The following is a 15,608-nucleotide window of genomic DNA, read 5'->3' as shown; positions in this document are numbered from 1 at the left end:
ACTATGCAGATCTTGTAGGCTGAGAGGTTTCTCTGAAACAGGACAAGCAACGGCATCTGGCAAAGGAACATTGTTAGTCACAGATAGCACACAGAACCTGTTTGTCACACTAAGTGGGGACACCCTATGTTCAGTTCCCTGAGAAATCTTTCACAGCCTGCCACTGCCCGAGGTGATCTTTCACTCGACCATGGGCAAGGAGTCAACCTCAATGTGAGCAGTAACTGGGCTGGCCACTTGTGTTGACTGATTGGCAGACTCATGGGTCGCCCTCTATGTCCGTTGGATCCCCACGGCCAATCCACAACAATGATGCCCATCCACTGCAGCCTCAAGCTGTGTAACCAAAGCCAACACAGCCAGGAGCTGAGAGCGAAGTGTCACCAACACAACATGGAGCTGAGCGTGGAGTGTCACCAACTTATCTTGCATCCACACACAGTAATCGCAGTCCCCATCCATACTAAAGACTGTGGAAAACTACACTACACAGACAAACAAATGACCATCAACATGTGAGATGAAACTCTACTGTAGACACTGATAGAGATACAAGAACTGTTTCTAATAAAACAGATTAATACGCAAAGATTAAAAAACTAAACTAACAAAGCACACATGCGAATTAAATAATTCGCTCCTGGTTAGGAACTTGAAAAATGACAGAAAATCGGTTACTTTCTGACACAAATGAAAATGTAAGAATTGTGTCTATCAAATATTAAATTAATATGCAGAAATTTAAAAACCAAACTATCAAAACACACAGATGAAACTGTACAATTCACTCCGGGTCAAGAACTCATAAAATGTCACAAAATCGGTCACTTTCCCATTGCTGCAGTCTCTCAGCCAACGGATGATTACAGGAATGAGGTGTGAGGGACATTGCATTAATGATTACTAAACGATTAATTAGTGATGAAATTGTGTTGCTATTTATGTTGAGTACTACTGTAAAGTACAGTTAAGTATAAACAAGTTCTGACAAACAAAAATGTTACAATTAACAGAGAATTTGATAAAGTAATTGGGGTATAGTATCCCGAGAATGATGTGGAAAATATTTACTATTATGGAGTAATTTAGACAATGTGCAGAAGCTTATTTTTTATTTTCAATTTTTATGTTAATTACACTGCAAATAAACCAAAATATTGCTCAGTATATTGTATTTATTAATAATTTCATAAACGGCATGAAAAGGAAAGGCAAATGAAAATCTGGTATTGCAATAAATTTCCATGAAAAGATTGCACTTGCAGTGTCCACAAGGACGGTACATATAACATTCCAAGAAGGGATTGTAATTAAAGTGTACAGGACCTAAGGCCTTCATATTCTGTTACTTTCATTTTGACCCTCAAGCGGACTTCGGAGGCAAATGCCACCCTGTGATGTCTAGTTTTATTGCCAGCTAAGGAATTTGATCAAAATGCTTCACTACTGCTCTTATGTCATTGAAGGGGAAAAGGAATAACCCCCCCCCCCCCCCCCCCCCAAGAACACTATATAAAAATAAATACCACCAGTAACACCAGTTATTCTCTCCAACATCTGGCCAAATGAGGCATTGTGAGTGGTTTGCAGCCAAACCGTGCAATGAGAGAGAACCAAGGGTTTTTTCCCCTGTAGATGCTTTAAGACACCCATGTAATTCCAAAAATGTGACATTTATAATATGTGCAAGATACCAACGAAATTACTGCTTCCTCTGTTTTTATTATGAATATCACACCAGCAAGTGCAAATCTGTAATTGTACAATAATAGAAGTATCTAATTCTGCATACAAGGTTCTTGTGAACCCCTTCCTGGAAATTTATTTGCAATCCCAAATTTTTCCTTTGCCTTTCATGTTAGCACTTTTTATGAAAATATTAATAAATACAATACACTGAGCATCATTTCATTTTATTTTCTGTGTAAGTAAATTTAAAACTGAAAATAAAAATATTCCACAAACAGACTTGACACCATGATCCTCGGATTACCTTTATGTACTCTTTCTGCTTTGCCAACCACTGCCACCTGGAAACTACACTAACATAAATAGCTAATGCCTCCACTCGACCACGCACCAAAAACTCTATATTTTCTAAATGCTTGGGCATATGGAGATCCCACTATTGTTACTTTCATTTCTGACCGAGCCCTACATATACCATAAATTTGGATGAAATTGGTGATGATGAATAATTTTGGTCCCCTAATCAGTTGCCATTCCTCGGATTAGTCTTACTTAAGTATGTTTCAGTTTGCTCAACACAATGTGTACATAAGGAAAACATGGAGATTTTTGAGACTTTGCTTCACTATCGTTCACTAGTATGGAGAGGAACTAACTTGTATATATGATGATAGGTGTGGGAATGAAATGTCACAGAATTACAGCGTAACCACCAGGATAGAAGACCGAGAAGATTTCGTCAGCAGTACATGCCAGAAAAGTCTACCTTCGCATATAATGATCATCTTTCTTCCTCTGTTGCTGAGGAACATGCTAAGTAGTTATTTTATTTCAGAAGGATAATCTGCGTAAGAAGATGTAGCGTAATTTTTTGTAACAGTTAGGAATCTACTCCAGCACCATAATGAGAATGCTTAAGAGCTGCTGAGATGCTGTCTTGCTTAGTGAGAATTGTTATATTTTTGTATATGGGCGAATCAAATATAAACATGGTATTATTTGTTTAAAAAAGCATTTACTGAAAAAAAGGGCAGTCATAATTTACAGCCTTGTAGAGTGGAGCTGGTTGTGTCAGGAGCCAACTGCGCATGAATTCCTCCATGCTCTTATGGTCCAGCACATGTCCGGTAATCTGAAGACTGTCAGAGCTGCAGCATGGGGTCTCGCACTGTCGTGGAGGAGGATGACCTATTGAATTGGTTGCAAGTCTTTTGTGAATGCATCACCTCCTTTTGCAAACCTTGCTATAAGCCTCTCACAGACCTCCAAATGTCTCAACATCTGATTTTTGCCCAAAAGGCAAGGGGCCAATCTGGAACTGTAGATCATTTGCGATGATCAATCAACATCTACCATAACTTATTCCTACCTGCTCTGCAATTTTTGATAATATCACCCACTGATCAATTTCAGGAATGTCTCGAGGTGCATGAATGTTTCCGCCTGCAATGCTAGTCTAAAGACGTAATCATGTTGCTGACTTTCCACATGTTCTTATCCTTGCTTGAACACTCTGTTCCAGAGAAACACATGCATCCTTGACAATATTTGATCAATAAACTGTGCAGTCAATTTCTGGAAATTTCCATCACTTGAACTCCTTCTCAAGCCAGAAATTTTATAATGGTGTTGCACAGTGGAGGGGCACACCTGTTGCTCTGACATTGTGAGCATTACTGTCAAAGCTGTCAGAAGTACGTAATGGCTGGCTCCCCCCACTCCCAGCGGAAAAGTATTTTGTCAAAATCTATCAGAGTTGCCATTCTTGTTTGTATTCCTCTCAATGGCTCAGCACCCCTACTGATTGGTAAGTTGTTACCTTCACTTCTTAAATAACGTATAACTTCATTCATGGCACAGTTCTTTAGGCTCTCCATCATTACAACGTATATATAAAAAGATATGAAATGAGAAAAAGAGAACTGTCAGCCTCAGGGGCTGTGATCATGTCATCATGGTTGAAAATATGCATGACAATGAGTTTAGCCAGATAGTTAAAATGAGATAAAAACTAGGCAGCTAAAACCAACAAATGGTCACCGAAGCATACAACAAGAAAAGTCATAATAATGAGTAGAATTAAAGGGTCAACGGAAGCATCCGATTCCATCCATCTGCTTTGATCCATGACATAAGGGTGTCGTGGTGCGTAATGTCATTACAGCGTGGAGTTTGAGCTGGTTGTGTTGGATGTTTGAGTTTTTAACTTTTGGGGTGTTGTGGTTTTGTTTTTGTTTTTCGTAGTTGTAGGTGTTGGTTTTTTCGTATCAGTAGTTATAGTTGACCTGTATAGGTCCAGGGAAATGACCGATCTGTATTTTTATATGTAGGTATATGTGTTTTGGTACCATCAGCTGTGGCCAAGGGAAATGTCTGATTCCAATTTTCGTAGTTTTTGCTGTAGGCGTTAGTGTTTTGGAATCGTTAGCTGCCGTTGACCTATATCATTTTTTAAGTGTTGTAGAGAAAATAGGTTCCAGCTATTCATTAGAAAATGCAAGGCAGTATATGGAAGAGGCGGTACTTATGCAATTTGATAAAACTGATTCAACCCACCTCTCCTACTGAAATTAGGAAAATAATAAATTCACTCAAATGTAAAAGCTCACAAGGAATTGATGGCATTTCCAACACAGCACTAAAAGCTTGTTCCCAACAAATAAGTAGGATTCTCAGCCACATATGCAGTAGCTCACTGAAACAGGGAATTTTTCCAGATAGACTTAAATGTGCTATTGTTAAGCCACTGCATAAAAAAGAGGATTGACGTGATGCTAACAACTACTGCCCAATCTCACTCCTGACAGCTTTATCCAAAATTCTTGAAAAAGTGCTGTATTCAAGAGCAGCATCACATATTTGTAAAAATGAAGTACTAACAAAATGTCAATTTGGTTTTCAGAAAGGTTTTTCAACAGAAAATGCTATATTTGCTTTCAGTGATCAAATATTAAATCCAATGAATAACCGAACATCACCCACTGGATATTTTGTGATCTCTGAAAGGCTTTTGATTGTGTGAATCATGACATTCTTCTAGATAAGCTTAAGTATTGTGGTATGAGTGGGACAGAGCACAAATGGTTTAATTCATACTTAACTGGAAGAATGCAGAAGGTTGAAACTAACAGTACAGATAGTCTACAAAAACCAGCAGAGTCCTCTAACTGGGAAGGTATCAAGAATGGTGTCCAACAGGGTTCAGTCTTGGGTCCCACTCTATATTCATGAAGATGCAAAGTTAGTTCTTTTTGCTGATGACTCAAGTATAGTAATTACACCCAAGAAGCAAAAATCAGCTGAGGAAATTGCAAATAATGTCTTTCAGAAAATTATTGAGTGGTTCTCTGCAAATGGGCTCTCATTAAATTTTGAGAAAAAACAGTTTATACAATTCTGTACAGCAAATGACATAACACCATTGATAAATGTAGACTATGAATGGAAGTCTGTTGCTAAGGTAGAATAGTCAAAATTTCTGGGTGTGTGCATTGATGAGAAATTGATTTGGAAGAAACACATCGATGATCTGCTAAAATGGTTAGGTTTAGCTACTTATGCTATTAGGGTTACTGCAAATTTTGGTGATAAACATATCAGTAAATTAGCCTACTATGCCTATTTTCATTCACTGCTTTCATATGGCATCATATTTTGGGGAAATTCATCATTAAGAGAGAAAGTATTCATTGCACAAAAGCGTGTAATGAGAATAATAGCTGGAGCCCACCCAAGATCACCTTGCAGACATTTATTTAAGGAACTCAGGATATTCACAATACCTTCGCAATACATATATTCACTTATGAAATTTGTCATTAATAACCCATCCCAATTCAAAAATAACAGCAAATTGCATAGATATAACACTAGAAGAAAGGATGATAGTCACTATTCTGGATTAAATCTCACTTTGGCACAGAAAGGGGTGAATTATGCTGCCACAAAAATCTTTGGTCATTTGCCAAATAGTACTAAAAGTTTGACAGATAGACAACCAACATTTAAAAGCAAATTAAAAGAATTTCTCAATGACAACTCCTTGTACTCAATAGATGAATTCTTAGATATGAAGTAGTAAAAAAATAAAAATAAAAAGTAAAATAAAAAATTAATTAATTAATTAGTGTAAAGAAAACTTATGTTAATGTGACACGTTCCACATCATTATGAAATGTCGTATTGATGATCTATGGAACAAGGATTAATGTATATATGTGTATGTATGTAAGGGAAGTGTCCGATTCCTGTAGATTTTGTAATTTTTTTTCTTTTCCTTTTTTGTCCGTCATCTTGTGTGTTTTGGGATCATGGTGTGTTTTTTGTACTGTTATATTTAGTTTGTCCCTTCCCTAAAACCACCAATTTCCCGTGGTTGCCCCATTAGTTTGATTGTATTTTTGGAGGGAGATGTTACTGTCTTATTTATACATATTTTTGTGTTTGTTGCTGTGTATATGTAGTGATATCATAGGCGCCATATTGGATAGCCATATCCGCCATATTGATGACGTCATGGGTCAAAGCAGATGGGTGGAATCGGACACTTCCATATTCCCGAACTAAAGGAGGAGGGGGGAGGCAAAAATGAAAATGGGGTGAGAAAATGCAGACTGTATAGACTAGAGGGCTAATTACCTTAATCAGTTAGATAAATAAAATATGTACATGAAGGTTTAAAAAATGCACAACAGTGCAGAGGGAGAAAGTAGCCCGAGGCTAATCCCCCCACCACTGCAAAAGCCAGTATCACAATCTCCAGTTAACGTGTATAGCTCAATCCTAGACCAGGATATCAATATAACTCAACCCTGCATCAGGAGACCAATAACATCCCCCCCCCCCCAACTACAAAACCCATATACCAATCTCCAGTTAACCCATACAGCTCAACACTAGACCAAGAGGCCAACAACATAAACCACTAGGTCACACAACCTCTCCATACACTGCATCCTCTACAACAATATACTCTCCATACACTGCATCCTCTACAACAACATATCACTTACACTCCAAAAAAATACACACTGCGGCTCAATTACATCACACAATACATCGCTGCACAGCCCAAATATGTTACCAGAAAGGGTCAAAGCAGAAATGCAGTACGCTACAACCAAGTATACCCTTGTGGAGCTACAGTGTGTATCGTTACACAATAATCTGTCAATCTTCTTTTGATGATCAAGAGAATTGAAGGTTACGTTTCTAAAAGGATCACACTTCACTGTGAATGATGGAGACACATTATTTGTAAATAATGAGCAGATTAGGTGCAAATTTCCAGATCCTGGCCTGGAATGCAGGGGCAATATAATTAATTATAGTTTTGATGTTAAAGTTGATACCATTTAATGTGGTTGCTGTGAGCTTGGATACCACCATAGATGGAACTTTAAGTATTACTGTTTCTTCTCTTCATTACTTTTATTATGCTAGTTGTAAAATCAAACAATAGCTGCATTTCCATCAGTTTTTTTATTATGCAATGTGAGTGGCACAAGACGTAAGAGTAGCACATATGAAACAATTCTGCTTATTTCACAAGGACTATTTAAAAAAAAGTATATTTAATTAATTTGTTTTTCATAGGGACCGTGGAAGACAAAGAGAGTCATATGTCTAAGCTTATTCATGAGCAGAAATATTTGAATATGTTTAAGAAGACATTTCCTGTGTCTTTTTTCTGTAATGTGAGTGACAGTTTTGTTTTTCATATTCTCTGCAATGTAGTACAAACAAATTAGGCAAAGTAAAAACTAAAATGAAGTAAATTCTATCAGCAAGATTATTTCATTGCAGCTTAACATTCACTTCATTTAATTTTGATATAGGCCTATATAAATGGAGAAAAATGAAACACCAACTCTGGCAGATAAGAAAAACTGCTCAAACAAAGAAATAATTACAGAAAAGTGGATTTTCAAGAAAAAGAATAATATAAAGTACAAGGTTAGGCTAGCTGCAAGAGGATTTCAACAGAATCGAACAAAAGTGTATTTTAAAGAAATTTTTATTTTGTTGTACAACTAATTCCCTAAGATTCATATTTTGACATTTTCTTAACGGAGATCTGGAATAACTAGTTTTCATGGAAGTTTTGGAAAGATACAAAGCACCCTAGGAAATTTGCCTATTCAAAAAGCCACTGTAGGGATTGAAACAAGCTCCTCTGCAATGGAATAAGAAACCAAAAAAGTTTCATAAGAATGAAAAACTCTTTCAACTGAGATCTGACCAATGTGTTTATAAATCAGATACTGAGACGAAAATGTATCTTGTCATAGGCTTATGTGCTGATGGTGGGGACTCTGCTTGGAGAAGACAACCTATGAAATGAAAAATCTCCTGCAAAAACTGAAGAAAACATTTGACATTAGAACTTGCAAAAAAAAAAAACCATTGTATCTTGGACTTGAAATCAAAAAAACAGAAGATACCTATATTCATCAAAAATAACATGATAAATAACTTGTGAAAAGGTACAGAATGGAAAAATCAAAAACTGTAACAATTCCAGTTTTGCCAAAGTGAGAAATTGAAGAAATCAATGCTGCAATATCAGACTTTCCATGCTGTGAATCAACAGGCAGTTTATTGTATTTAACATGTAAAACAAGACTGGACTGGGAGATAAAGTTACGTATTGGACCGCTCTTGCATTTTTCAATATGGCATGGATGTAAACATTACACTTCACTACTGGTCAGTTTATTACTGGAGCCAGGTATTCTACTTTCATCTTCATTGGCTTCAGCAGCTAACAACCAAATTGTTACCTTCCAACCTAACCTAGACCTCGGAGTATATCACAGATCAGTTTATCACAATCACCACAACCAAGATTTGAATGGAGGGGGAGGGTGTCCAATACATAACTTTAGCCAACTGGGCATATGCCGTGAACTGCCAACGCGATCAATGAGAGATCTAAGTCAAATAGACACCCATAACCTGAAGAGAACATTAAGATATGAATCCAAATTCAACAAGAGGGAGTGGACTACTCTATTCATCAGAAACACAACAAGAAATAGTGGTCGATTTTGATGCACATTTTGCAAGTGATAAGATTTTGTACAATAATGCTCCAATCGCCTGGTGCTGCAAGAAACAGTGTGTGCGTGTGCGCGCACTATCAACTATTGAAGCATATCACACATCCGAAGCTCAGTGTTATCAAGAGATGAAGATTTTGAACGCTTTCACAGAACAATTTCCGAATAAAAGCATGAAAATGACACTTTGTGTGGATAATTAACAAACAACAGCTGTGATAAAATCAGACAAATGCCACGAAGCAAGCACACTGATATGAAGTATCATTTGATCAGTGTTAAAGTGAAATATGGACGGTTCAACACACAATAGGCCTACTATCAAACTCAAGAACAACTTGCTGACATAATTAAACCTCTTCAAAATGTTGCTTTTAAAAGACTGTAAGAAAAGCTGATGTTTAGTTGAAATTAAAATCTTCTGTTTGTTTAATATATAAATTTTTAGAGACATGGTTGTAGAGGTTTTGTGAGATAATAAAATGTTGTTTTCTTTAACAGCGTGTGCTGAGATTAAAAGACGAGATCGTAGAAAACAAAAGAAATAGGTAACTGTTAATGTAAGGCCACAGTTAGGATGGATTTCACGAAGTACGAGTTGACTGTAATTTAAAAAATGAATGAGGACTGCCATTCCTTGTTCAGTTTATTAAAATGAGCAGTAGCTCGACGTTAAGACATGTTTCTCCTCAGTGTCGTAAATATTAAAGGTGTATTGTTTGCCAATCTGCCGCTCTGACATTAAACACGCGTCGGAAGTAGATGCTACTTATCTTACGTTAGTGTTGTTGCGTCGGGTAGCATGTTAACTTGTCGTTTGATTCTAGATATCTGGAATGATAGCAACAATACTATGCTGGTGACTGGAAACATGTTATCACTCAATTTATTTGCGGTAATCTTACGGTAACATGGAATGTACTCTTTTTTGCAGTCCCCATTAAGACAAGTTCACAGACTCCAACTAATTAACACGTATTTCCAATAGAAGTTACTTACTTCGACTGAATTTAAATAGTTTGGATAGGAATACACTAACTCCAGGTTGACCTGTTTCTGGGCTGAGAGGCGCAAATTCCGTAAGTTTCGACGGTGACTCTAAGTTTTTATTCATTGTTGCCGAGTTACGCAGAAGAACCAGTCACATTTATCAGTATTCGCTTTATGAAAAAATCGCGAAGCGCTTTACATCTCTCTTGTTACGTGTCATCCACAGAATACATAAAGGAAACATTAAGTACATTTCACTAGTTTGACATTTGACACGCACACCCGCACTGTTTCAAAACACTACCAACGATGATGATTATTTTCCAAAGATGATATCAAATATCTAACGCAGTTCATCAGTGTACACATTTCGCCTGAGACAGGTTCGTCACCGAGACATCCCAGTGATCTGACGCCTCACTATGACAACCGAGGGCATCAGCAGGTGTGTCTGGGATTAGATTAGATTAGATTAGATTTACTTTCATTCCAATTGATCCGTAGTGAGGAGGTCCTCCAGGATGTGGAACATGTCAGAAAAACAACAATACATGACAAATATTTACAACTAAAACAAATAAGCTAAGCTAATGTACCATCCCACAGGTCCCAAGCGGAATGATCGTCATTTTTTAATGAACACTAAGAGTCATTTTACAAATACTAATGCTCTGAATTTAAAATAAAAAAGTTTTTTATTTATTTATAAGGTAATAAACATGTAATACAACTACTGTAATACTTATTTACAATGAACACATTACTGCACTGAAATTGTGCAGAAGTTATGTTGTACTTATATACAAATCAGTTGGTTTTACTAAGAAATTCATCAATGGAGTAGAAGGAGTTGGCCACCAATAAATCCTTTAGGCTTCTCTTAAACTGAATTTCATTGGTTGTTAAGCTTTTTATGGCTGCTGGCAAGTTATTGAAAATGTGTGTTCATGAATAATGCACACCTTTTTGTACAAGACTAAGTGACTTTAAATCCTTGTGAAGATTATTCTTATTTCTAGTATTGATTCCATGAATTGAGCTGTTGGTTTGAAAAAGTGATATATTTTTAATGACAAATTTCATTAAGGAATAAATATATTGGGAAGCTGTAGTTAGTATCCCTAGTTCCCTAAACAGGCTTCTGCAGGATGTTCTTGAGTTCACACCACATATAATTCTTACTGCACGTTTTTGTGCCCCGAAAACTTTAGCTTGGCTTGATGAATTACCCCATAAAATAATCCCATATGACATTATGGAATGAAAGTAAGCATAGTATGCCAGCTTTTTCATTTTTATATCCCCTATGTCTGACAAAATTCGCATTGCAAACAGAGATTTGTTAAGACGCTTCAGCAGTTCTGTGGTGTGCTCCTCCCAGTTGAATTTATTATCAAGCTGTAATCCCAAGAATTTAACACTGTCCACTTCTTCTATCTTCCTGTCATCGTATGTTAAACATATACTCTTGGGACACCCCTTACAAGTTCTGAACTGCATGTAGTGTGTTTTTTCAAAGTTTAGTGACAAAGAATTGGCTAGGAACCAGTGATTAATGTCCACAAATATTTTGTTGGCTGATCTTTCTAAGACTACACTTGATTTGCTATTTATTGCAATGTTTGTATCATCGGCAAACAAAACAAACTTGGCATCTGGTAATGTTACTGATGAAAGGTCATTGATATACACAAGGAAAAGTAAGGGGCCCAAAATGGAACCTTGTGGGACCCCACATGTACTTAGTTCCCAGTTGGATGATGCCTGATAGCTTGATACATGTCTCTTTCCTAATAACACCCTTTGTTTCCTGCCAGAGATATAAGATTTGAACCATTTTGCAGCATTTCCTGTTACACTATACTATTCTAGTTTACTTAATTATTATTCTCCGTGGACTATATGCAGTGATCTCTACACTATCACAATTTAGAACTGTGGTCTTTCAGTATAGAATTGCAGCGAGCCACAAAATTCCTCTCGTCTGCACAGATCGCCATGGTTTAATTTGTCAACACATTTCTACTGATCTGTACGTGAGAAAGGATTAGTGACTCATTTTAGATCATAAATCTTACGGCATGGACTACCTGTTGCTCACGAAAGAAATTCTCGCTTAATCATAATATTGCAATACTTAAATAGAAAAATCTACATAAGCAGAAGAATTGCTTCCTAATCTACGAATTTCACGATCTCATTCTTGGCTTTGTTCTTTCAGATAGTACCAGGAAAGTTAGTGCTCCAAATACATTTGGGTCAAGTGCAGAGTCTGATTCCATTTGTCTGCCTTGCCCATGACTAAAATTGTTGGGTGGACTGCTGTATCTGCCGTCCAGCCTTTTACATTGCACATGTCTAGGTCTAGTCTGGTTGCCGTACAAAATACAAACTCTCAAACAAGAAAATGAACAAACACTTAATTGCTTGGCACAGGGAAGGAAACTGAATGGAAACCTCCTGCTTTAGAGAATTTTTACATACATGTAGAATCTTCTTTCGAGAATACATGAATATTTAGTGCATAACCAAGGAAATAAAAATTATCTCTCTGAAAAATAATAGGTAACCAGTCTAAGAATTAGAATAAAACAGTGCCTCTGCCAGCTGGAGCGAAATATGTTTTGACAGCCGTGATGTTAACAAACACATGCAACATAACACTGCACAAAGTGGCCAGTAATCTCAGAAAGCGTGCATGGAAAGGCACATCTCATCCTGATCGCAACAAACTTCTGGAACATAATGTATGGTGGATGGTGTGGGTGGTGTTACTGCAAAGAACGTTGGAGCCATAGCTCAGAACAATAGTGCTCTAATAGATAATGTATTTGTACAGCAAGAGGGTGTACAACAAACACATGCTTTCCCTGTGGTAAATGGATTATCTGACCATGATGCCACAACTGATTAAATTACAAAACCTAACAGGCTGTACACTTCAGCAACCATTAAGTAAAAGTGTGAGGGTGCTCAACCTGGTATCTATAGATCACTTCAGAGAAAGTTTAAGAAATGTTAACTGGGAAGATGTATATAATGAGCCAAATGCTAATGATAAACGCAGCATATTTCTTGATAAATTTATATCCCTTTTTAAACATCGTTTTCCAAACAAAATTACTAAATATAACACCACAAACTTTTCAAAGAAACCTTGGATTACTACAGATATTAAAGTGTCTTCAGAAAGAAAAAGGAAACTTTATGAGACAGCAAGAACTAGTAAAGATCCAGAAGTAGTTTTATACTATAAAAATTTTTGTAACATACTGAGAACGGTTGTAAGGAAATCAAGAAATATGTATGTTAGAGAAGAAATTAACAACTCTGGCAATAAAATAAAATCAATATGGAATGTTGTTAGAAGCGAGACAGGAAAAGTAACCATTGGATTAGGTAGTATTACTGTTAAAGAGAATGAGACCATCTTAACCAACAGTACACAGGTAGCCAATGTATTTAACAATCACTTCTTAAGTCTAGGAGAAAAATTGATGAGAATAGTTCAAAAGAAAAAGCCAGTTCTGAAAAAATTTAGTCAGATTTAGTTTCATCTAACAACCTCTTCTGAAAGAAGAAAAATTATTAAATGTTTGAAAAATAAATGTTCTGTTGGAGTAGATGACATCTCTAATAAGTTATTAAAACAATGTGGAGCAGTTATAGCTGATGTTTTGAGTCACATATGTAATACATCACTGACTCAGGGTATTTTTCGAGACTGGTTAAAATATGCCTTTGTCAGGCCTCTCTACAAAATGGTGGAAACCACAGATGTCAATAATTACCGGCCACTATCCTTGCTTACAGGATTTTCAAAACTCTTCGAGAAAGTAATGTGCTCAAGAGTGGTTAGCCATCTGAACAGTAATAGGATACTTAGTAAATCTCAGTTCGAATTTCAGAAATGCTGTTCCATTGAGACAGCAATATACAATTTGACTGTCCACATAATAGAGTCTTTAAATAGTTAAATGTCACCAGAAGGAATATTCTGTGACTTATCCAAAGCATTTGATTGTGTGAACCATGGCATTAGGTTAGAGAAATTACAATTCTATGGTATAAATGGAACAGCATATGAGTGGTTTAAGTCAGATCTACAGAACAGGAAGCAAAAAAACTCTGTTTTACTTCAAGTGATTCAAAGGAGTTTGCCACTTCATCTAACTGGGTTGAAATTACATTAGGTGTTCCACAAGGTTCGATCATGGGTCCCCTCCTGTTCTTGATATATGTGAATGACCTCCCTTCTTATGTGAAACAAGATGCTGAACTGACACTGTTTGCTGATGATACAAGCATAATTATTAAACCAGTTAAAGAAAGTCCGTTGGCAAATGATACAAATAAGATCTTTGGAAAAGTTATTAATTGGTTTTCTGCGAATGGGCTTGCTCTGAACTTTGAAAAAACATTGTACATTTAATTTTCTGCTGCAAAAAGTATAATTCCTTCAATAATCATAACACATAGAAAGAAGTCAGTATCTAGGGTAGAGCATACTAAGTTTTTGGGTGTACATTTAGATGAGAGTCTTAATTGGAAAAGTCATATTTTAGATCTCCTAAAGCGACTAGGTTCAGCAACTTTTGCAACCAGAATAATTGCCAATTTTGAGGATGTAGAAATTAGTAAGCTAACATATTTTGCATACTTCCACTCTCTGATGTCATACGAAATGATATTCTGGGGCAATTGAACACTTAGGCAAAAGGTATTCACTGCTCAAAAGAAAGTGGTTAGAATAATCTGTGGGGTTCATAGTCGCACATCTTGATGGCATCTGTTTAAAAGGTTAGGAATTCTTACAACTGCTTCACAGTACATTTACTCAGTAATGAAATGTTTTCTCAACAACATGGACCAGTTTAAAATCAACAGCGACATTCAAGAATACAATACCAGAAAAAAGAAAAAACTACACTATCCATTACTTAACCTATCTTTGGCACAGAAAGAGGTTAAATATGCTACTATAAAACTTTTTGATAAATTACCCGACGAAATAAAATGTCTGACAGACAGCAGTAATACTTTTAAAAACAGATTGGAATCATACCTCCTTGTACACCATAGATGAATTCTTGAATATGAATAAATAAATCTGGAGATGTAATATATGCATTTTGTGCCATTTAAGGGTATGGGATAGATAATATAAATGTTTAGGCATAAGACTATAATGAAAAAAAAAGAAACTTGTTTCCTGTGCGCGTTTTACACGTTCCACATCATAACGGTAGTACGTCCTGGAAAAAATACACAGGTCTGACAAGATCGGTAGAGATATGTCCAGAGTGCTCCTTTCTATGGCAATGTGTGAACCTGTGTACAGTGATTAAAGTGAGGGTTTGACACCATATGTACAAAGTCTGAAGTGTGTACATGTACCCAGGTCATGGTGTATGTTGCTCGGAGGTGTGTCATGTAGTGAAGGTTGGCAAGGGCGAATCCGTGAAATGTGTTCGCTCAACAGACAAACGAAATTTCAGTAAGTGTGGTCAGAATGCAGGAAGGACTGTGGATCTACAAAGTCTCCTGGAAGACGCAGTGCTTCACTGCAAACTATAAGGAACCTAAGTCTGGTACATAAGTGCTGCTAAGCCCAGGTAAAATCGTTGTTAGAGCTGGGGTCCAATTTGTTTCATGACACATCAGTACTGCCTTTAGAGAACGGTGCCAGTATTCTATCATATCGTTAATCGCCAGATGGTAACTGTCTGCCCTTGGTAGCTGAGTGGTGTCGGCACGGTAGCTCAGAGTGTTTGGTCAGATGGTTAGCTGCCGTCTGTAATAAAAAAAACTGAGTGAATGGATTAATAATGAACTTCAACAGGCATCAGGGGACGTCCGCCACGAACA

At 36.7% G+C, this 15,608-nt stretch overlaps 1 protein-coding gene across 2 annotated transcripts in view; it reads right to left on the bottom strand.

Annotated features, from left to right (window-relative positions):
- LOC126175358 (1-phosphatidylinositol 3-phosphate 5-kinase) overlaps positions 1-10,026 on the bottom strand; it is a 418,246-nt gene extending 408,220 nt beyond the window's left edge. For both annotated transcript variants that reach the window (XM_049922107.1, XM_049922108.1), the window contains exon 1: positions 9,750-10,026. In XM_049922107.1, the coding sequence (XP_049778064.1) occupies positions 9,750-9,864 (115 nt within the window). In that variant the 5' untranslated portion in view covers positions 9,865-10,026. The remainder of the gene's footprint in view (positions 1-9,749) is intronic.
- Positions 10,027-15,608: the final 5,582 nt, after the last annotated feature.

The sequence above is a fragment of the Schistocerca cancellata genome, chromosome 3 (assembly GCF_023864275.1).
Source record: "Schistocerca cancellata isolate TAMUIC-IGC-003103 chromosome 3, iqSchCanc2.1, whole genome shotgun sequence".
NCBI lineage: Eukaryota > Metazoa > Arthropoda > Insecta > Orthoptera > Acrididae > Schistocerca > Schistocerca cancellata.
This window is presented reverse-complemented; position numbering and strand designations above follow the sequence as displayed.